Source organism: Lontra canadensis, unplaced genomic scaffold (assembly GCF_010015895.1).
Source record: "Lontra canadensis isolate GAN:19392208 unplaced genomic scaffold, GSC_riverotter_1.0 scaffold26, whole genome shotgun sequence".
In the NCBI taxonomy this organism is placed as follows: domain Eukaryota; kingdom Metazoa; phylum Chordata; class Mammalia; order Carnivora; family Mustelidae; genus Lontra; species Lontra canadensis.
The window spans coordinates 3,177,609-3,201,758 of NW_022631020.1; the positions used below are offsets into that span (position 1 = coordinate 3,177,609).

General features: G+C 37.2%; 1 protein-coding gene across 3 annotated transcripts in view; it reads left to right on the top strand.

The window, feature by feature from the left end:
* The window catches only part of UGGT2 (UDP-glucose glycoprotein glucosyltransferase 2), a 183,941-nt gene that overhangs the window by 144,073 nt on the left and 15,718 nt on the right, over positions 1–24,150 (top strand). For 2 of the 3 annotated variants that reach the window (XM_032864140.1, XM_032864141.1), the window contains exons 28-36: positions 2,570–2,728; positions 3,057–3,142; positions 4,833–4,917; positions 10,488–10,573; positions 12,382–12,480; positions 14,110–14,194; positions 17,133–17,315; positions 19,243–19,403; positions 20,033–20,147. In XM_032864140.1, the coding sequence (XP_032720031.1) occupies positions 2,570–2,728; positions 3,057–3,142; positions 4,833–4,917; positions 10,488–10,573; positions 12,382–12,480; positions 14,110–14,194; positions 17,133–17,315; positions 19,243–19,403; positions 20,033–20,147 (1,059 nt within the window). Of the gene's footprint in view, positions 1–2,569; positions 2,729–3,056; positions 3,143–4,832; positions 4,918–10,487; positions 10,574–12,319; positions 12,481–14,109; positions 14,195–17,132; positions 17,316–19,242; positions 19,404–20,032; positions 20,148–24,150 lie in introns of those variants that run through there. The other variant, XM_032864142.1, reaches the window with a different exon arrangement.

Consider the following 24,150-nt stretch of genomic DNA (forward strand, 5'->3'; position numbering starts at 1 on the left):
AGTCCTCCCTCGCTGCGTCCAATCCCTGGAGATCACATCAACACCTAAAAAATGTGATGGAGAGAAACTCTCCCTTACCGGGATACATCAATGCCATAATGAAGGGGGACAGAAGTAGCAAGAGGGAGATGAGCCCTTCCACCTGGAGTTCAGAGGTGGTTCTTTGCTGAGCTTATCCTGAGGACTGCATCCAGCTACCCCTCGGTTGTGTTCTATCACAGCCTAGATCTGAAAGATCTCAAAACACCTGAAATACTCGTGGATGTTTACCAAGGAAGAGGGAGTGAGGAATAAAAGGTTGTTGAAGGACAAAAGGATGTGGCTATACTAAAAAGGAAGTCATAGAAAACTTTATTAGCTGCTTCTGAAATGCAGTATGGTCGACTCTTGAACAACATGGGGGTCAGGGCCACTGATCCCTCCCCCACAATAGTCGAAAATCCATGTATAAATTTTGCCTCCCCCAAAACTTAAGTACTGATAGCCTGCTGTTGACAAGAAGCCTTACTAATAACATAAGCAGTCAATGAATAGGGTTTTTTTTGTTTATATATTACATATTGTACTCTTGGGAAATTCCTAATTTTTTAAATTCTTTAAGCGGGAGAAACCATGAAAATTCTTACAAAAAAGAAAATACATTTACAGTACTGTACTGTATCAAAAAAAACCCCACAGGTAGTGGGTCTGTGTAGTTCAAATCTGTGCTCTTCGAGGGTCAGCCGTAATCTAGACGCCCACTGCCAATGTAATTGTTAAAGAATTCCTATTTTAGCGCCATAGATAATTGTTTATAAACCCAAATGATGATCTTTATAATTAAACTTACACTTCTTTTAAAGGAAGGAACTAACTTCTGTACAATTTAACCACAGAACAATACAATAAACACTTCTATTAGAAATATTAATATACACCCAAAGTTCTATTTGAAAGGTATTAAATTCATGTCTTCTATCAACAGGTAATATTTAGAACAGCTATAATATGTAAAGGAGATGTAAACATCACAAAAAAATCACAAATTCCCAAATTTATTTGCTAAAAATAAACCTTGAGAATAGGAATGGATTTAACAAATTACCTTTATGAAATTATCAATAAACTTAAAATATTTTCACTAGAAAAAAACTCTTTGAAAAACGAATTGGCTATTTTTGGTGTTGTGGTTTGAGTCAGTCCACAGAATTGATGTCTGTTCTACAACTCTAGAGATGAGAGAAAGTTTCACATTAATATGAAATAAAGGTTTTTTTAGTCACAACCTGATTGAACATACTTTGAACTCTGCCCTAATATCTCATGAAGAAAAATATTTAAGCTTCACACCCACTGTGGGGTACATTTCCCTTATCTGTAAAATGAAGGAATGATCTAGAAGAGCTCTACAGCCTTTTTCACACTTGTAATATTCTCACATTCTGAGACTATCCCATGTGAATGTTTCCATCCATGCATGATGCTGTGAGCGCTGGGGACACAGGTCAGTGAAGTGTATGAAGCTCGTTACTAGAGTTCAACAGCTGATTCAGAACCCAACTAAAGTTGGAACAAGCGCTGTTGTCAAAGAAGGTACTTCTTTGTTCTTAAGAACTGGACTTAAAGAGGAATGCTACACACAAGTGTTAACATTATTTCTGTGGTAATTACAAAGAAAAGCAGCTATACAATATAGAATATTTTCAAATACTTTATATTCTAAACACATTTAAAAAGTGTCAGAAGCCTGTAATGAAATAAAATATAGATAGCATTACTGTCTTACCTGCTCAACAAAATTACCAAATTATGTAAAAATCACTTACCACTTGATTTATTCTCATGTCTGCTTATGTTTTTCCTATGAAGTAGAGAAAAAGTGTTATCCCTAAAATATTCTAACATTTGCAGTAGAGGAAAATCTGGAAACAATTGGAATGCCCAGCCATTTAAAAGGGTATTTGTAGAGACAGGGACATGTTCATAGAAAGCTGTATTTAATGAAAAAGCAGGTTACACTTTCTTAGAAAAATATTTATGGAAAAGAGAAAAAGATATCAGTGTGTTGATTGTACAGGAATGTTTAGTCTAAGTAATTGCTGCTTTTCCTCTTTTCCACATTTTTTATTTGCAAATTATTTTGATGAGCATGTGCTATTTTGAGTGCATTTTTTTTTTTTTTTAATTACAAGAGAGATGATGGATGATGATAAGTTGGCTTTCTTGCCACATTGGAAAGGGCTCTAGGGCGACAGCCAATGAAGCAGGTTTTCTGAGGAATTTCCCATCTCACTCTGCCTTGAAGAGATCTTCCAATACTCCAACTCCATGAGCTCTTCCGGCCTGTGATTCTGGTGCACAGATCATGAGGTTGGTGTAGAGCTGATGTCACAGGAAAGGAAAAAAAAAAACAACTTATCATGAGTTTTGATCTTTAAGAAATTGATTCAACTATTAAGTCACTCATGTAAAAGACTTGATGTTGTCTCCATAATACATTGGCCAATATTAAAATACTTCCATTTATTTATTACAAACTTTGAATTATGAGAGTTACTAATACCAAAAACAATGACCTGTTTTCCCATAGATTGAGAGAACTGTTATAGCAGAATATGAACTAGAGTATCTACTGCTGGAAGGACATTGCTTCGATACAATGACAGAACAACCTCCTCGGGGCCTGCAGTTTACACTTGGCACAAAAAATAAACCTGTTGTGGTTGATACAATAGTGATGGCCAATCTCGTAAGTATTATAAATACTTAATCGATTGTATTTAATTACATATTTTGGTGAAATCCTCTTAAGTTCTCCTGATAATAAGATGAAATTGATTTCATCCTGCTATTGCTGAACAGCTCCCAGAAAACAAAATTGAATCCTTAAATAAGGTAATTAAAATGGAGGGAATCATACTTTCATGATATTGGCAAATCTCCTTTTTGGAATTCATGTATAGAATTTATTCACTCCAGTTAGTTAACACTCTCTTGAGTCGTTCATGTAGAATCCTTTTTGAACAATTGGATGTTTTAGTCCTATAACTATCATCATATTTTTCTCATTCTGAAAGGGATATTTTCAATTAAAAGCGAACCCAGGTGCTTGGATACTGAAATTACGTGAAGGAAAATCTGAAGATATTTATCAAATAGTTGGGTGAGTGATATAAACCACTTCAAAATTTTTCATGTGTAAATTAAGTTTTTGATGTTTTGGCTAAGAAATGAGAGGCAGGGTGGTTTATTTTTCCTCTCCAAAAATTTGAATTATTTTTTCTATTTAGAATTTCAAGAAAAATAGGTATATGTCCTTTTTAAAAAATAATAATAATACTTCCTGAGATGTAGTGAATCCTTTCATTTTGGTAAATGGCTTTTACTGAGATACAATCTTCTCTCACATCTCATTGACTATGTAAAGTTATTTGAATTCTCCCCTTTTTTCTGGCAGTAATTCTAAGTGAAGTCCTTGTCCTCTGCTTGCTTGATTAGCTTAAGCTGTGACTGTACTTACGTATGCAATGAGTTTTAGTTGCTGAGCTTTACTTAGAAAGATCAAATAGTGCAGTTGGGAAGATCCAGATTGCCTGGGCTGTTGGGATCTAGGATGATAATTGTACCTGCCTGAAAGGGTGATTGTATGGGTCAAATGAGCCAACATCTCTAAAGTGCTTGAAATGGTGCCTGAAATAGAGTAAGAGTCTTCCTCGCTACTACCTCTACCATCTGGTTAGATGGAAGGAGTTTTCTTTAGATCTTGTGTGGGTCTTGCTACAATGTGTGTGACCGGGCCCTACCCCGCTCTCACTGGACAGTGGATTCAATGGCTAAAGTTGCTGATGTCCTTGAGCAACATTTATGACTGGAAGCTCTTGAACAGTTTAAGAAATTTGCCATTTCTAGTACATAAGTTGGAACCCTTTCCGTTTCCTAGTGGTAATTGGTGGGTGTGGCTGTGCCTTCTACTTTGGTTTAACTGCTTCAGCTGGGGAATTGGGAGAAAGAGGGAGTCAAAGGCATGTGTTAGTCAGCATAGTCCTATAACCCCTCCAATCTTCATCTTAGGAAAGTGTTCAGTGTGTGTTATGAATCTGACTAAACTCAGAGTACCTACTAATTTGACCTCTGATTGCATTCCCTCTTTGACAAAATTCAACTTTATCGTAAATGTTTTTAACAGTATTTTATGTATTTTTCTTTACATAGAAGGGTATCAAAAATTATTGGTCAGAGCTGTCATATTTGATTTGTTTATGCAGCTTTGAAGATTAGACAGTGAAATACATTATAATATAAAATATAAATATTCAAGTGATGCAGGTGACCATTTAGACACATTTTTGGTCTTAAAGGTTTAACAGTACACTTCAAATTTTGGTGTTTGAAAATGACTGCTGAATATTGAAAAGTTGTTGGACAGTATAGAATTCCTTCAATTATGATATATAACAACTTATTTTAAAGTCTCAAAAGCATTTCATATTAATTACTGTAATATATCAAAGACATATGATAGATTGACTTTTGTAATCTTGGTATATAGCAGCAAAGATAAGCATTAATTTGGGATTGCTTAGTGGTTAGGCAATATTCAATTTCATGAATTAGTTTTATACAATTTTAATTTGTATTAGGTTAAAACTGGGTAATTCTGAAAATTATAGTGTGTTATAGTATATCTTAATTGCAGAAGACAACAAATATATAAACACAGTGATGTTACGTTTATGCTTTTTGCATAATTTTGCAAAATTTTTTGCATAAATTTATTCTGTTATTTATACCATCATAATTACATGTCTTTTCTGGAGCTGATTGTGGACATCTACATGTTTTTCTGCTTTTAGGCATGAAGGAACGGACTCTGAGCCAGACCAGGGAGATGTCATTGTTGTGATAAACAGCTTCAAGAGCAAAATACTGGAAGTACAAGTGTGTGAGGCAGAAGCTCTTGCTATTTTGTTCTTAGTATTAAGAATTATCTTTTTTTACTCTTAATTGATTAATATTATTTTACAACTAATTTCGCAATTTTACTACCCAAAAAGTTATATTGGAACTCTGGCATGAAAGGAAGAAGAAGATTAAGTTCATGAAGGGAAGGCAGAGAGTTTGAAGATAGAAGAAATGGATCAACTTTTTCTAAGTTCGGATGTGTCTGTTAGATCTACCGTATCCATAGCCAGGTAGTGTTACAAATTAGGCTCTAGAGATGAGATCAGGAACACAGGCTGAAAAGTTAGCCCTGAAATGAAAAAGTGATGGTAAGTGATGTTTTTGAAACGTCTTAAAAGCAATGACAAAAATGACAAAAGCAGTAACAAAATAATAAGGATAACAAGGAGATGCAAAACCAAAATTAAAAGGAAAATAAGAGCCTAGTGAAGTAAGCAAGCACAGAAGCCTCTCTTGTCCTGAGAACATTTGTCCATCCTGGTATACCTGAACTTTTGATTTAATTTGCAGGGTGATTGGGACAGAAAGTAAAACCCTACACCCATATAAAATGGGTAGCCTGTTAGAAGACCTTCTCGGCAATAAGCTGGCTATAGCTTCAGGGTGAAGATGAATCCTAGTAAATTATTCCCAGTCTTTTAGCCCAAATTTGTTTTGTGCAAGTATCCAGGAAACCCCTGAGCCTTGAATTTGCACTAGACTAGTTCCAGATTGATGAGGTTGTGCAGAAGTTTGGCAGAAACATCTGTATATCTGTGAAATAAGATTCTATCCAAAAACATAGAGAAAACCAGCAGAAACAGCAGAAAGCAGACACATAACACACTCTCTGTATTAGAATTATTGACACTGAAACAACTGTGCTTACGATATTTAAAGAAATAAAAGAAAAGCTTGAAAACAATTGCAGGGAACAGAAAACTATAAAAAGTGCATATCTGATTTTTTTAAAGTAGAACTTCTGAAACTGAGTGATACAGTAACCCAAATTAAAAATTCAGTGGATGACTTTTACATGTCTAAAGAGAGAATTAATGAATTGGAAGATAGTATTCCTAATGCAACAGGGACATTTTAAAAAGAGGATAATGCAGCAGAGACCATAAAAGGCATAGGAAAGTAGAGTGAGAAATTAAAGATTTGGTATTTGCACTTAACCTGGCTCCACCACTTTCTAGCTGCATGACCTTGGACAGATTGCTTAGCTCCTTTCTGTCTCATTTTCCTCATCTATAAATTGTTGTTAATAATGGAACCTACCTTACATGTCTGTTATAAGGATAAGATAGTTTAGTTTGTAAAGTGCTTTGTGAGTATTGAATAATTAATATAATTTTAAATGGAGTTCCAGACAAAGATAGAAGAGGATGAGGTAAATGTGACATTGTGTGCCAACTATACTCATATTAAAAAAAGAGGTACGTTTAATATTTGAAGGAATAATGACTGAGAATTTTCATGAATTGATGAAAGATACCAATTTACATATTCAAGAAGTCCAGTGATTAATGAGTAAGATAATTAAAAGAAAATTCATACCTATTTTCTGATAAAACTGCAGAAAACCAAAGGAAAGAGAAATCTTTAGAGTAATCAGAAGGAAAAGGAAACATTACCTTCAAAGAGCTATAGATAGTCTAATCGTTGATTTCTCAGTAAGAATGAAAGCCAGGAAAAGAAAAAAAAAAAAAAAAAAAAAAGAATGAAAGCCAGAAGGTTCTGGAATGATATTTAAAAACACTGAATGAAAAAGGAATGCCAGCCTAGAATAATTTACCCTGAAAAGATATCTTTCAAGAGGAAGCATAAAATATTTTCAGACAAATGAAAAAAACTGAATTTGTCACTAGCACACTTACATTAAAGGAGAAGTACTTCAGACAGAAAAAAAAATTATCTCAGAGGAAACATTTGAGTTTTAAAAGAATGAAGAGAGAAGAAAATGGTAAATGTGTGGATAATTCTATGAACAGTGAATATATAAAACAATTTTAAGATCGTGGGAGGATTTTAAAAATAAATAACATTAAAAAATATAACAATAACATTTAAGCTGTAAGATAAACACTGTTGTTTTCAATTAGATATGAAATCTTATACTGACCTTATACTTACCAAGGGTAATGATTACTTTTAGACTTAAAGACAAATATAAATTTAACTTCTAAGATAACCGCTAAAAGCATAGAAACAAAGTATTAATGCCATAATGAAGAGGAAAAATGTAATAAAATAAATTAATGTAAATGGAATAAGAAAAAAGAAAGCAGAATATATGCGATATAAAGGAAGCACAAAATAATAAGTTAGAATTTCACTCAATTACATTAAATATGAATGGACTAAATGTTCTAATTAAAGACAAAGATTGTCCTAATGGGTTTTTGTCTTTTTAATTACAGCTATATGTTTTTTGCAGAAAGAACACCTAATACATAAGAATACAACTTTAGTGTGAAGATGAAAATAAAACTCAAGGTTGGCAGAAGTATTCTAGGCCAGTACTAAGCTAAAGAAAATTTGCATAGCTAAATAATACCAGAGATATTACACAAGACAAATAACGTTACTAAAGATAAAGTCATTTTACATATATGAGGCAGAAATAGAATTTCAAAGAGAAATTTAAAATTTTCTATCATGCTGGGATATTTTTTAAAGACTTTTTATTTACTTGAGAGGGAACACATGTGTAAGAGTTGGGGGGAGGGCCAGAGGGAGAGAATCTCAAGCCGAATCCCCACTGAGCATGGAGCCTGATGCAGGGCTCAGTCTCTGAGATTATGACCTGAGCTGAAATCAAGAGTCAGGCGCTTAACCAACTGAGCAACCCAGGTGCCCCTGGGATATTTTTAACACCCATCTATCAGTACCTGATATGACAAGCTGACCAAAAAATCAAGAGATAGAGAAGATGTGAACAGATTAAAAATTCTGACCTAGACACATTTAGAACACAGCACACACTAACACCAAATGAGCAGTCTTTCAAATACACAGAAAATGTTGATTAAAAATTAACTTTACATTTGGTTGAAAGTTTCAGTAACTTTCAGAAGAATGAAATCGTACAGAGTATATTCTCTATCTACAATGCAGTAAAGTATAAATTAATTTCCAAGGATAACTAGGAAATACTATGTGGTTGTAGTTTCTAAGATCCAATAACAATAGGCTAACAAAGCTCACACCTTACGTATTGGCCAGGTTCTAAACTACTGTATCACCAAATTTTACCTTGCATCCCACATCATACCCTATTCCTAATCATCTCTGTTCTTTATCCTGTGATCAGTTATACATGTTACTTACATTTATCTTTGATTCTCTTTCTTCTGTATTGACCTTGATTTTCTTTCTCAGTAGTAACACAGTCTCTCCTTGAATACATTTCCTTCTGGCCATTTCAGATGAAAAACCCCATGAAACCCAGACCAACTACTTCAGATACTAACTCAAGCCCACACCCTGTAGGAACAGTATTCCAGGTAGTTTTATGCTAGTCCTGTAAACAGGAGAGAAATACCATTTCTTCCAGGCTAGGAGCACGAAAGAACTTTCCATCTTTGAGCTATTTTGACCATTGAAAAGCTGCTTAAGTTCTCTTGAACTGAATTTTTTCACTCCGTGTATTGGTTCTAATTTGAGTTGTTGGTCTGTAGTACAGAACAGATTGAACTCTTTGAGTATAGCCACCAAATCTTTGAGGGTGGTAATCATGCCCTACCTGAGTCAGACCTTCTGCAGCCCAACCACTTACGTCTTTCAGCTGATTTTAATAACACATTTCTATCTCCTCACTATCCCTCTCTCACAATAACATAGAACAAGGGGAGCAGAGAAGATAACATTAAGGATCAGCCCATCAACCCTAGCAACCCACGAATAGGAATTCCACAGAGAAAGAACAGAAAATGGAGGAGGGAAGATATTTCACAGATAAGGAAAGAAAAAAATATTCATGTCAAAAGGGTCCACAGATTAGCATGAGTAAAAAATGGGCCCCATGAGACCCTAATAACTATCAAGGAAAAAAAGCAGGTCACAGCCATAGAATGACACTAACACTAGCATCAGACTTTTTGTTTTCAAGATGGCTGTTACAAGACAGCAAAACAAAGCCTTTATTGTTCTGAGGAGAATTACTTTGAAGCTAGGATTATTTAGCCAAATTCTTAATCAAATGTAAAGACAAAGTTATCTCCTGAAGGGTGAAGATTTAGAAAAATGATTTTTCATACCCTTTATTGAAGGTGTTTGCCATCCAGTGACAGTGAAGACCAAGAAAGAGGAAGATAGGTATTTTGAGAAATTGTGATATTAATCTGAAAACCAATGCAAAGAAAGCATTGAAAGAAATAGGCAGTTAATTGTTGAGCTCCAAGAAAAATATCTTCAAGAAAACAGGAATTCCACATGATGAACATGAGTAATAAACTGGAAAATATTAGCTAATGTGGCAAAGAAGAAATTTATATCACCACAAGAAAAAAAAAATGCAATAAAATTCCAAGAAAAAATATTTGTCTATTGGAGGAATGCAAGAAAGCAGAATCTATCTGAAATAGCAAGAGCCTCCCGTGAGGGGCACAGTGGTCACGTTACTGTCACTACACAGAGGTAATCCGGTGCTGGTGGCCTCACAGACTCTTGAGTGAATAATATTTACATTGTCACAATAAGCGCTATCTACTGAGTTTCAAGTTGTAGAATAAACATAGCAAAGTGCCGAAGTTATAATTAGGCTTTACCAAAGCAAATGTAGATATTATCTGTATTTACAATGCTAAAGTAAAAGTTGAGCTAATGTAAGGCGGGAGGTGGAGGGTAAAGGTAGAAATATTATTAGTATCCTTATCTTACAGAGTATACAAGAGAAATGTGAAGTTGTTGGTACAAAAAATATATATTTAAGTATTATTTGAAGCTACAAAGACACTGCGTAGAACTAATGATAATGTTATTACTGCCAAAACTTCCAGACAGAGAGGAAGAGTGATAGAAGTGAGCAGCTTATCTGTCATTAAAAAGAATGAAAAATATCCAAAGCCTGTGATTCCAGATATGCTTAGTAGATAATGTCTGAAGTTGATAAATCAGTAAATACAAGTATAAGCATATTACTTGGCAGTGTGGAGGTAACCACCAGAAGAACTACCAACAGGAAGCTGACCTGATGACTGAAACCAGATTGTGTCCGTAATGTCATACTTCCCTGGCTCTGTCACTGCACCTGTCTTAGAGTCACAGTGGTCACCGTGCCCTGAGTGTTTCATTTTTTAACCAACGCAGCGTAATATTTAAAGCTGCACAGTTCTGGGGCACCTGGGTGGCTCAGTGGGTTAAGCCTCTGCCTTCGGCTCAGGTCATGATCTCAGGGTCCTGGGATCGAGCCCCGCATCGGGCTCTCTGCTCGGCAGTGAGCCTGCTTCCCCCTCTTTCTGCCTGCCTCTCTGCCTACTTGTGCTCTCTCTCTCTCTCTGTCAAATAAATAAATTTAAAAAAAGCTGCACAGTTCTAAGACTTTCCTTTACTGTGTTATCTAGGTACAAAAGAAGCCAGACAAAATTAAGGAGGATATCCTTACTGATAAAGATGAAAAGAAAAAAGGAATGTGGGATTCCATTAAAAGGTAATTACCAGTGAATTTTTTTAACCTATAAGCATAGATCCATCAGGAATCTTGTATGTGGCAGGCTTGCAGATGGTACACATTTAAGTAAAGCATTGGTCCTCTCTCGTGGGATGAGATTGATACATAAAATGTTAATAAAACAGAATAGGAAACCAGAGCTGTGGGGCAGCTGAGAGTAGGTGCTCTGCAAACCTTGGGAGCAAAAGGCTCTATCTAGTGAGGAGGAACCTCTGACAAGATTCCTTGGAGAAGGGTGTGGTTAAGAGGGGCTCCAAAGGAGGGATAAGATCTCAGAACTGGAGATGGGAGTGAAAGTGTGAAGTCAAAAAGATTGAGTATGTTCACAGGAACAGAAAGTAGCCCAGCTTAGTGGACACCCTGGACATTGAATATAATGGGGAATCTATAAATTAGGTTGGGGCCTGTATTAATCAAAGCAGGACTGATTGGCTCACGTGTGTTGAGTCCAGAAGCAGAGCTGGCTTTGGGCATTCAGGTGTTGTGGTCCAGAAACTCTTCCTCCATGTCTCCGTTCTAGTCTCTGGCCTCCTTCATTTTCAGATGAAGTTTTAGAAGAAGAAGTTTGCCATCTCCAGTGGGAAGAGATTGCTTCTTTCCAGAAAGTCCCAGGGCTGACTCATTGGTCCACTTGTTAGCCATTTGTCCCAAATGGGGGTCACTGTAACTCTGACCATGCTTGGGCCATATGCCTACCTCTGGAGCCAGTGAGAGGGCCTATCCCACCTAGATCTCACAGAATGAAAGTGGAGAAGGAATGCCCCCCCCCCAAATACTAGGTTATTGTTACTAGAAGTATAAAAGATGTTAGGTGAGGAAACACAAAAGCTGTCTGCCATAGATCCACATTGTAGAGAACTCTGAAAGTGCATCTCAGAGAGCTGGGCTTCATTTGAGTTGTGATGGAGAACCAGTGATAATCGAAGGTAAGAAATAGAAACTTGAGGCCGGATAGATCCAACAACCTAGGCAGATTTTATTTTGCCAATCCGAAGCACTCCCAGCATTTGGGATTGTGCACAGTTTATGCCTCTTTTTCTGTAGTTGACTTCTTGTTTGGTAAGAATGCTGTTCCTCTTCCTTTACGTGCATTGAACTGTTACTGATTGACAAGGGCTCAGACCCTCTCGTTTTGAGATCATTTGGAGAGTAGTATGTTTGACAGGATACTGAAGCAGAATGTGGGCATTTTAAAGGTATTTGTCCATTGGCTTCCATTAAAACCAGAGGGTGGAGGCAAGAATGAATACAGGTGACCGTCAAACCGTAGCACAGCCACTTGCTGTACAGAAAGTACCAGAAGCAAATACTGCTGTGTTGGGAAAGGAGAAGGAGCGCGTTGGGGATGGTAACTCCTCCAGACACATAAATACTGTATATAACATAATGCTTTCACTTTTTTATCTTAAGTTTAATCATAACTTGGGAGTATCAACTGTATTTTTCTTATTTGGGAGATTACAATAAGAAAAGATTTGAAAAATACTGTCAAAAAAAGTCCTGTTTGGCAAAATATATCTCTAGTGATTATAGTTTATTCTTTTCCAAATTTTAGTCGTTCTAAATATCTGTGCATATAAAAATAAAAATTAAATAAATTTTTTACCTAGGAAGAAAAAAATTATACATTATAATACACCCCAAATGAAAGATTCAGTCACTTTTGTGTATGAGATGGGGCTTATTTTGAGAGGCTTTCCTAATTTTATTGCGTATTAAATTTAGTATTTAGGTATGTAAAGTTTACAAATCCATATTAAGAAGCTGTCAATACTCTCTTATTCAAGTTTCACAAGAAGGTTGCATAAAGAAAAAGACAAAAAGGAAGCAGATGTTCTAAACATATTTTCAGTTGCTTCTGGCCATTTATATGAACGCTTTTTAAGGTAGGTATATTTTTTATCTAATGCTTTGAAAATAGTACATGGTTCAAAAAGAATTTCGAGAGTTCAGAAGAACGAAAGAGCGTACAGTGAAGTAATCCACCTGTTTTCTTATTACCCAGTCTCCTTCCAACAGGAAACCGGTATTTTCATAGCTTACCAAAGACATAGGTAGATAAGCAAATACATTTTCTTCATTTTTAACTTTTTACTTAAGTAGTAACAACGTTTGTTGTTCTGTACCTTGCTTTTTTCTTTCTTTTTAAAGATTATTAATTAATTTGAGAGAGAGAGAGTGAGCAAGCATGAGCAAGTAGGGGGAGGAGTAGAGGAGGAGGGAGAGACTCTCAAGCAGACTCCCCGCTGAGCACAGAGCTTGATCTCACAACCCTGAGATTACCTAAAATTATGAGAACAGTGTATATATATATATATATTTTTTAAGAGATTTTATTTATTTGTCAGAGAGAGAAAGAACACACAGACAAGCAGGGGGAGCAGCAGGCAGAGCAGGCAGAGGGAGAAGTCCCCGCCGAGCAAGGAGTCCCATGTGGGACTCGATCCCAGGACACTGGGATCATGACCAGAGCTGAAGGCAGCGGCTTAACCAGCTGAGTCACCCAGGCGCCTATATATATGTGTGTGTGTATATATATTTATATGTATATAAATATATATATATATATTTAGGATTTTATTCATTCATTTAGAGAGCACAAGCAAGGGAGGGGCAGAGGGAAAGGGAAAGAGAGAATCTCAAACAGGCTCCACACTGGGCATGGAGCCCAGTGTGGGGCTTGATCCCATGACCCCAAAATCATGACCTGCACTGAAATCAAGAGTTGGATGCTTAACTGACTGAGCCACCCAGGTGTCCCAAGCAGTATATTTTTAAAATACAGTTAAATTCCATGAGTTTGATTGATTTGGAATATTGGTATTCTCTATGGCTAGGAAATGAACATACGTTGTAACAATATGATATGTGAGAGAAAGTATATGTAGTAAATTTCCCTTTTCTGGTGAGGAAATACCTTATTTTATAAAAAAGACGGGTGGGGTAAGAGGAGGAAAGCTTAATTCCTAACCAGAAAGGGCTATTTTTTTAACCTTTTATATAGAAGAGTATCAGAGAATCCCTCAAAACTATTTGAGTATGTCTTGGTATTTTAATATGGAAATTTAGATACATCTGTATCTTCCCTGGTCAGAGATCTAGCATAGCAAGACAAGTGGTCTGTCCAGTGAACTTACTAATAGAGATTATTCAACTCCTGCAGTTTTGTACACCTGGTATTAATGACACAGTAATAGAGTAGAGATGAGAAGGTAGTTCAACTAAACAAGGCTATTTCAGAGTCAACTGGAGAAAAACAAAAAGCTATTGATTTATTCTATGTGGGGTGTGAGTGTGTGTGTGTATGTGTATCCTTATACATTACATACTTGATGAGGAACCATAATTTGTGAAGGTACTTTAGTCTGTTTCTCCATAATTCAGAGTGAAAGCTTAATACCTTTAAGTAATTGTGTGTGTGTGTGTGTGTGTGTAATAATTAAAAGTGTTAGGAAGAACAGAGTGAACTCCTATTGATACTAACTTATTGGGTTTAACATTCCTATTTTATACAGAATTATGATGCTTTCTGTTTTACGTAACACCAAAACACCTGTGAAATTCTGGTTTCTAAAAAATTATCTCTCACCAACATTTAAAGTAAGTACATTAATTTTTTTATTATAGAATAGTTCAATGTTTGAAGAGTAAATTCTTTATATCGTAAGTTCACATAATTTCAGAATGAGTCTTTTGAAATTACTACTTTTAATCAATTTTAAAACTTTGGTATCCACTATTCTTTTATCTGAAGAAAAATTCTATGCTGTTTTTATTTAAAGAAGTGTTTAAAAGGACAGAAGGAGATGGTTTATTTTTAACTAAATTCAAAATAGAAAGATGAGTGGTTTTTCATGGTAATGAATATAATTAAATAAAATTTGGCAATGAAAGACATGTTCAGATTGTCAATAAAAAGAATTAGATTGTCCTAATTTTACAAAGATAGGCTGGGACAGTAGTATCGGAGAATATGAAAACTGCACCGTAGGAAATAGCTGGATAGTTCTGAGAACAAAAAGGCTATCTGTCTTGGTGCAGCACGCTGTTGTGGGGCTGGTTTGGGTACTGTATGCAAAATGGCGCCGTGCATCTGGAGACATTTTCAGATGGTCAACCGCTCTTACCCTTTACTCAGCCTCACGCCCCTGCCACAAAGTGTACTCTGTGTCTCCCTATTCTCATGACAGATTCATCAGATTTCATGTAAGTTAGGGTCTCATTCAGTAGCAGTTCAAAGGCTTTCTCCTCCTCTAATCCAAAACCAAGGGTAAAAGCAGAAATAAGCATGGCCAGCCATGTTTGTATGCCTGTTGCCAGCACGTTGCTGAGAGCTTTTCCTATGTAGTTGCTCTCCAGAAAGGTCTATTCCCGGAAAACCAGGACTCAGAAATTATATAACCTCCCACCCTATACAGCTAAGAGGTATCCAAGCCCACCCTCAGGTTCAGAGGTTAACTAGAAGAGCGCAAAGAACTGAGAGCCATTATCCTGCCAGTTACGGTTTAGCATAGCAATACCTTACAGCTGATACCTTGTGGCTCAGAGCCCCAGCTGTACGTCCCACTGTTAGCATAGACTTTTCGGTGTGGCCCCAGGCAGGACAGTAGGAGGACAGAGGTTACCTCCCAGGACCCCTGGGCAAAGGGCCCAACCTTTCTTTGAGCAAGATTTGTCCTTTAAAGCCCAGGCCTGAGATCAAACAGCTACTTAGGAACATAGCTGAGATCTGACCCCAAGCATTCCGCCCTCGGAGCCCAGGTGCTTAACCCTATGTCACAGCCTCTCCCGCCACCACCACCAAGAGTGACACATCACTTGCTCATTTAGGAGCAGATAAACAACTGAAAAAGAGCCCATAAATATAAACAAGTCTTACTAGTTTGTTACCAAGTTTTTGATGTTATCCTATTAGGCGAACACTGCACGCAGGGATTAATCCTGCAGAAACTGAGATAGCTCCGTCCGAAGATTCTCACAGCAGGCACGAGCCTGTTCCGTAGAAATATGTTCCATGTCTGCATGTGTTCTTCCTCTACCACGTGGCCAGAAGTAATAGCATATCTGAAATAATATTTTCCTTCTTTGGGGAATTTCATTCCTTTCCCTCAAAATGCTCATCTTTTTGAAACTTTTCAGTGAGGTACAATGTGTACAAATTGTAAATGTGCAGCTTTGATGAATTTTTACGAAGTTAAAACACCTGTGTAGCCAGTCAGATGCAGAAATTACTAGTACCCTAGATCCTTTCCTTACAATTTTCAAAACCTCTCTCTCTCTTCCTTCAAATCCTTGCTGACTTATACCTACTTAGGGAATAATCCTTTCCTGGCCACACAATCTGAAGTTACAGTCCCTTCTCATTTTCACTCTGCTTCCTTCCCCTTTTTACTTTCCCCTAGCACTGTGTTCTACAGGTGACTCAACTGTTCCATTCATTTTCTACCTACCCCCTCGAAAGCCTTATGAAGGCCATGAGTTGGTCTGTTTTTTTCGCTTCTGTATCCCTAGGCCCTACAAAATACCTGGCACCTAGTGAGTGCTCAGTGACAATGTTAGTGCATATTTGCTGATTAGAGAGCTCTTCTACTTTCTCCTAACGTGTTTTTTTTTTTTTAAATTTTGGAATCAAAACAATGATTCTCAGCAACCGTTCTGGCCATAATTGCAGCATTTCAATTCACAGATAAAACCAGTGCTTACAGTAAGGAACGTAATTTAAATCTACACTCTTCTTACAAAAGCAGGAAGAAAATTAAACTAGGTGTAAAACCAGCAACAAGCTCCAAATGAGAACTGAGGAGAAAAAAGCAAATTCTCTGTTTGCTAACCCATCTTCCCTCCCCCCGACCTTGACCACACTCCCTCTCAGATCGGGGCTCATGAGCCAAACTTAGCCAACAGGGTGTTAATGAAATACTGCCCTAAACAGGGTAAGATGCTCTAAGTCTGTAAGACACTGAATCCAATACCAAACATCTAGAACCACAATGACCACCCTGGATTTTTAATTCTTGAATTAAATAGTCATAAATCTCAAACATGGAGCTCATGTAGAAAACCTAATTTATCAATTTACAGCTCATTTTGTGTTTTTTTTGCCCTCCCTCTTTCTTTTGTCTCTGGGCAACCAGCATGTTGACATACCCATGCACTGTGTGACACATCAGTGTTCCCAGATCCGGACGCTCTTCCTTGTAGAGTCAGGCTTTCTCAAGTCGAACGTTGGTAGTAAGAACTAGGGGAGCATTTATCTTACTTAATAAACTTGCTGTTCAATATGGCGTACCTATTCCTTAATGTCATTAGATCACATAGTTTCATGTATGCTTGTATTTTTATATTGGTTAGCGTTTTCATATTACTCATTAATAGGTATACGTTGTAGAAGTAGTCGAGGCATTTTACCAAGTAGTTTGTAACAATTTATGGTAAACTCTGCTTTTTAAAATGTTAATTTTTTTCTCTAAAACAAAAACGATTTTCTCTTCCTTGAGCATATTCTTTGATTTGTGTGTATGTGTGTGTGTGTGTGTAGGAGGTGATTCCTCACATGGCCGAGGAGTATGGCTTCCAGTATGAACTCGTGCAGTACAGGTGGCCCAGCTGGCTCCATCAGCAGACTGAAAAACAGAGGATTATTTGGGGTTACAAAATTCTTTTCCTCGATGTCCTCTTTCCTCTGGCGGTGGACAAAATCATTTTTGTTGATGCTGACCAGGTGATAAGATTAACTGTAGTTTTTGGTAGTACTTAAACTTTTTTTGCACTTCTGTCTGGGTGTAGGGACTCGGTTTATATTGCTACTGTTCATTATTATCTTTGTTGCTATGCCACGTAAAAATACATGACATGAATGGGACACATAAAGGAAGTGTCTTTAAAAAAAAAAAAAAAGCTGTCAGAATTCCAGGGGAAACTCAAATGTATCTGCAAGAAGTACCATTTACTATCTGGGACATGGCAATTTTCTCCCTGAAGTAGTAGTTTTTTTTAAATTTTGGTAATTAAAAAAGTACTGATCCTAGTCACAATAAAAGTAGTTGTCTGAGTTCCTATGAATATGAGCTGATTATTTAAAATGAGCTCTTTCTTCTTGCTAAAAAAAATTTGTGATTACAGACAACTCTCATTTCCTTCTAAGGGAAAAAAATGTCCCAAATTTGGCTACTAAAAACCATTATAGTACTCAGGTTTCAAAATTTATATATCCAAAAATTGTGACTTTCCCCCTTCCCTCCCTTCCATGCCTTTGTAATCATTAATGGGAAAAAATATTTGAAAAATACACAGAATTTTTAAGTAGAACAGTAAAATGTAGATATTAACATTATATGAATTAAGAGTACAAGTTAGTTCAATTTATATTTAGGATAAAAAGTACATTCAAATCCTATATTAGAATTTATTTATATTGTAAACTTTTATTATTTTTATAGTATTTTCCAAATTGATCTATATGAATTATTATAATTAAAAAGTAAGAAGACAAGCAAATGTGGTTGATGAACTAGGCACTTCCAAATATACCATTTAACATAAAATATATTTCTTCTACCTTCCCCCAACTTACACAGTGATATTTTCCAGCAGGCTTGAATCTGTTAAAAAATGCGCCTGGGTGATGCAGTTGGTTGAGCACTCAGCTCTTGGTTTCAGCTCAGGTCATGGTCTCAGGGTCATGGGATCGAGCTCTCCATCAGGCTCAGCACAGAGTCTGCTTGGGATTCTTTCCCTCCCCCCTCACCCTGCTCACGCTCACGCGCTTTCTCTAAAATAAATAAAATCTTAAAAAAGGAACTTACTACTGTTATTTCATTAAAGCCATTAAGGATAATCAAGAGGTTTTTCTTTATCATTCAGACTAATATTTGCCAATATTACAATAATGGAGATTTATCATAAGATGATTTTGAATTACTAATCTATATCTTGATAACCTAAGAGTAATCAAGTAAGTAAGAATACTTGTGAAATATTTAATTTATTTCCAAAGTACATTTTGTTTAAACTATCTTGATCGAAGTGACATCACAAGGGGCCCCTGGGTGGCTCTGAGCTCAGCTCAGGTCATGATCTCAGGATCCTGGGATCAAGCTCTTTGTCAGTCTCTACACTTGGCAGGAAATCTGCTCATCCCTCTCCCTCTGCCCCTCCCCTACTCATGCTGTCAAATTAATAAAATTTTTTAAAAAATAAAATGATGTAATAAACTATCCTTATTAATGAATAAGACCACTGTCATATAGACTAAGCATAGCCATTGTTGGTTTCATTTTTTTTTAAGATTTTACTTTATTTGAGAGAGAGCACACAAGCAGGGAGAGGGACAGAGGGAGAAGCACACTCCCCACTGAACAGGGAGCCCGACTTCAGGCTCAATCTCGGGACCCCAGAATCATGATCTGAACAGAAGGCAGATGCTTAATCAACTGAGTCACCCAGGCGCCCCAGTTTCTTTCACCTGAAAGAACAAGAGAAGAAATAACTCAGTAAACTCCTTGCTGCTTGAAAGAGCTGTGAGAAAAGCACCATTCTCTTTATTTCTACAGTCAGGTGATTATTTGAGATTCACATAAAAAGGGCTTATTATAATAACATAATATTATTTTATAATCTTCATCAGAGAAACTATTTTAATTATTTAGATTGTGAGACATGACCTAAAAGAACTCCGAGATTTCGATCTGGGTGGAGCACCTTACGGGTATACTCCATTTTGTGATAGCCGCACTGAAATGGATGGATATCGTTTCTGGAAAAAAGGATACTGGGCATCACATCTCTTAAGAAGGAAATACCATATCAGGTAAGAAAATTTATGCTTTTTAGTAACTAAACAAGTTACTGGATCACAATACTCAGTTTTCTTAGAAATCAGACAACAATGGCAACCTGTTAGTGTCTATGGCATGCCCGTCACTCTTACAAGACTTTACATGTACTAACCCGTAAAATCTCTATGACAACATTTTGAGATGACATTATCCCCATTTAACGGCTGTGGAAACCTGGAAACCGCAACAGGCAGCATTCATGTGACTCTCCCAGGCTTATACCATTAGTGCATAGCTGAGCCAGGCATTAAACCCAATTAATAGGACTCAAGCGAGAGGCTCCTAACTACTAAAGATAAACTAGTTGGTTACGTCACAAAATGAGCATACTGTCTTCAAAGCTGTTGTTTTGGAGAGCCATGACTTTCATGGTGTCTTGGAAAAACTTGTGACTCTACGAGGATGTGGATCCTAATAGTATTATAATGAACTTCAGACCCGTTGGAAATGGTATTGGACATTGGGAGAAAATTTATGAAAGCTTTCATCATTAGTAGACCCGGGGATATCTAAAAGTCAGTCCCATCCCTCTGGACCGTCACTGGGGGAAAGTAAAAGTCCATGAACAACATGGGCCACCAAAGACTCCTCACCTTTGCAGCGCCTTGTATGTGGTGGATCTCAAGAAGTTCAGAAGAATTGCAGCAGGAGACAGGCTCCGGGGCCAGTACCAAGCTCTCAGTCAAGATCCAAACAGTCTTTCAAACCTCGATCAGGTAGGTAGAATGTTCATAGACTCATTTTCTTCTCTTTTTTTTCTTTCCTTTTTAAAATTTTATTTTATTTTTTCAGTGTTCCAAGATTCATTTTTTTTATGCTCCGCACCCAGTGCTCCATGCAATACGTGCCCTCCTTAATACCCACCACCAGGCTCACCCAAACCCCCACCCCCCTTTCCTCCAAACCGCTCAATTTATTTCTCAGAGTCCACAGTCTCTCATGGTTCATCTCTCCCTCCGAGTTCCCCCAATTCACTTCTCTCCATCTCCCAGTGTCCTCCATGTTATTCCTTACGCTCACAAGTAAGTGAAACCATATGATAATTGACTTTCTCTGCTTGACTTATTTCACTCAGCATAATCTCTTCCAGTTCCGTCCATGTTGATACAAAAGTTGGGTACTCATCCTTTCTGATGGCTGAGAAATACTCCATTGTATGTATGGACCATATCTTCGTTATCCATTCGTCTGTTGAAGGTCATCCTGTCTCTTTCCAGAGTCTGGCGATTGTGGCCATTGCTGCTATGAACATTGGGGTACATATAGCCCTTCTTTTCACTACATTTGTATCTTTGGGGTAAAGACCCAGTAGTGCAATTGCAGAGTCATAGGATAGCTTTATTTTTAATTGTTTGAGGAATTTCCACACTGTTTTCCAAAGAGGCCGCACCAGCTTGCATTCCCACCAACAGTGTAAGAGGGTTCCCCTTTCTCCACATCCTCTCCAACAATTGTTGTTTCCTATCTTGTTAATCTTTGCCATTCTAACTGGCATAAGGTGGTGTCTCAGTGTGGTTTTGTTTGGAATTTCCCTTATTGCTAATCCTGTGGGACATTTTTTCATGTGTCTGTTAGCCATTTGTATGTCTTCTTTGGAGAAGTGTTTTTTCATGTCTTCTGCCCATTTCTTGACTGGATTATTTGTTTTTTGGGTGTTGAGTTTGAGGAGTTCTTTATAGATCTTGGATACTACCCCTTAACCTGGTATGTCATTTGCAAATATCTTGTCCCATTCCATGGGTTGCCTCTTAGTTTTGTTGACTGTTTCCTTTGCTGTGCAAAAGCTTTTTATCTTGATGAAGTCCTAAAAGTTCATTTTCACTTTTGTTTTCTTTGTCTTTGGAGACGTGTCTCGAAAGAAGTTGCTGTGGCCAATGTTGAAGAGGTTACTGCCTATATTCTCCTCTAGGATTTTGATAGATTCCTGCCTCACGTTGAGGTCTTTTATCCATTTTGAGTTTTTCTTGTGTATGGTGTAAGAGAATGGTCTCATAGACTCATTTTCAGTACATGGATCCAGACCGCTCTAGTTCCCTGCTTGTAAACTTCAAAATCTGACATTTGCATCCTCTTTTTCCCCTTGGCACATTCTGTATTGGATATCTCGACCGTCTCGACTTAACGTGTAATTTTTTCACTTTCAGCTCAACATTTTCAAAACTAATCATATTTTATCTTCACTTTTCCATCCTTAGGCCTCTTCCTCCCACCACATGCCCTGGCTCACTTACTGTACCTTTTTCTTACTCCCTTCCATCATCAGTTAAACATGTCTCCGTCTCTGATCTTTAAGACAAACTCCCTTCATTCTGTGTCCCACCTGGCTACTGCCTTACATTTTGTTTTTCCTAACAGATAAGCAACTTTTTTTCTCAATATCTGACTAATTTCCAGAGTCATTTAACCTAATGATTGGACCCAAAACCTCCCAGAATTAGGGGGATAACAAGCACAGCCTCCCCAAGAGGGTCACTGGGAGCGAGGATAAGCAGGATCACTTCTACTTTGCCCCTTGGACCCATTCTTCCATATGGTGACACAGCACCATATGATGGTTGGTGATTTAGAACACATGCTGCACCCCATTCTTGCAGCGTCTTGTCCCCAAGGTAGCACCTCCTGTGCCTTCAGTAAATCATTTATTGCTCTGTCAGGCCAGCAGCTTCTGGGTGGTGTTGTATGCGGCTGGACCATGGGATCTCCTGGTCATGTGCCCTCTGCCAGGCTTCCTTTCCTTGCTCTAAAGTGGGTCTGTTGGTCTAATGCAATATTAAATGGAATCCTCCCTCAGTGGATAGCTCTGTAAGCCCTTGGATAATGCTACTAAGTCTCTGCGAGCAGAAAAGACAAACCTGTATGCAGAATATGTATATATTTCAGTTCAGAAGAATCTGTGATCTCAGTTAGGAAGAGTCCAGTCTAGTCGGCTACTTAAAAGACTTCACAGAGTAGTGGTCTCTCCTCCCAGATGGGGAAGGGAACCCTCCCCTTTGCCTCTAACAAAGAGTTTTATAAATCTTTTAAAGTTAGCTAATCGTACAGGGAGGGGCTTACTCTTTAACGTTAGGCTTATTACTTACAATGGGCGGTTCATTTTTCCATTGTCTTGGGGTTGTGGGATTACCCACAGAGAACAATTTTAAGAATGTCCAGCCTTTGTGGGTTTTACTGCCAGGGAGTGGCATCTGGTAGTCTTCCATGAGTTGGATCTTGTGATTCTTTTTATGATGGGCTTTTTCTTTTTAAATAAATAAAAGCCACAAACTACCAAAATGCACTTAAAATAAAATAGTTTGAATAGCCCTGTGTCAATGGAGGAAATTGAGTTTAGTTTAAATCTCCATGCCCAGATAGCTTCATTAGGGAATTCTACCAAATATTAAAGAAAGAAACAATGCCAATTCTACTCATTGTATGAAGCCAACATTAATGACTTTGACATTAAGACCATACAAAGACATTATAAGAAAGGAAAATTACAGACCAACATCCCACATGAACAGGTGTATACATCCTTAATAAAAATCTCGGGAAATCAAATCCAGCATATATAATAAAGACTCTATGTCATAATTAAATGGACTTTATCCCTGGGTTCATTCCATTTTAGAATACCAGTCAGTGTAATTCACTAATTAACAGACCAAAAAAAGAAAAATCACATGATCAGCTTGATACAAAAGAGCATTTGATATATCCCAGTATCCATTCCTAATAAAAACTCTCAGCAACGTAGCACAAGAAGGGAACTTCCTCAGCCTCGTAAAGGACACCTATGAGGGGCACCTGGGTGGCTCAGTCAGTTGAGTGTCTGACTCTTGCTTTCGGCTCAGGTCATGATCTCACAGTCATGGGATTGAGCCCCACATTGGGCTCTACGCTCAGTGCAGAGTCTGCTTCCGATTCTCTCTCCCTCTCCCTCTGCTTTTCCCCCCCTCTTGTTGTGCTCACCAGCTCTTTTTCTCTAAGGTGAATAAATAAAATCTTAAAAAAAAAAAAGACACCTATGAAAAACCTATAGCTAACATTGTACTTAATGGTGAAATACTGAATACTCTCCCCTTAAGATCAGGTACAAAGCAAAAACATCTCATCATTTCCATTCAGCATTGCAGTGGAGGTACTAGATAGTACAACAAGGCAAGAAAAATAAAAGGCATTGAATTGGCAAGGAGTAAGTAACTTTTTTTTTTCAGACAATAGAATCATTTATGTAGAATATCCTCTCTAATCTACTAAAAAGTTATATAGAACCAATAAGTATATTTAGTAATACTGCAGATATAAGATCAGTATATGAAAGTCAATTCTGTATTTCTATTTACTAGCAACAGTTGGAAATGGAAGCTAAAAAGATGATACTCTCTCTAATAGCATTTAAAAAATTAAGTTCATATAGAAATGGAGTAGACCCAAAATAGCCAAAACAGCTTTGAAGAACAGAGTTTGAAGACTTATTTTGCCTGATTTCAAGATTTAATATAAAGATATATATAAAGATTTAATATAAAGATACCAAATGGTGTGATTTGGTGTAAAAACAGGTAATTAAATCCATATGTAGGAATAGAGATTCCAGAAATAACCCATTCATTTGAATAATTGACTTTTTGACAAAGGTGTGAAGGCAGTGCGGTGGAAAAAGGACAGCCTTCTAAAATGGCACTGGAAAAATTAGACATCCATATACAAAGCAAAACAAAAACACTCCCATTCATA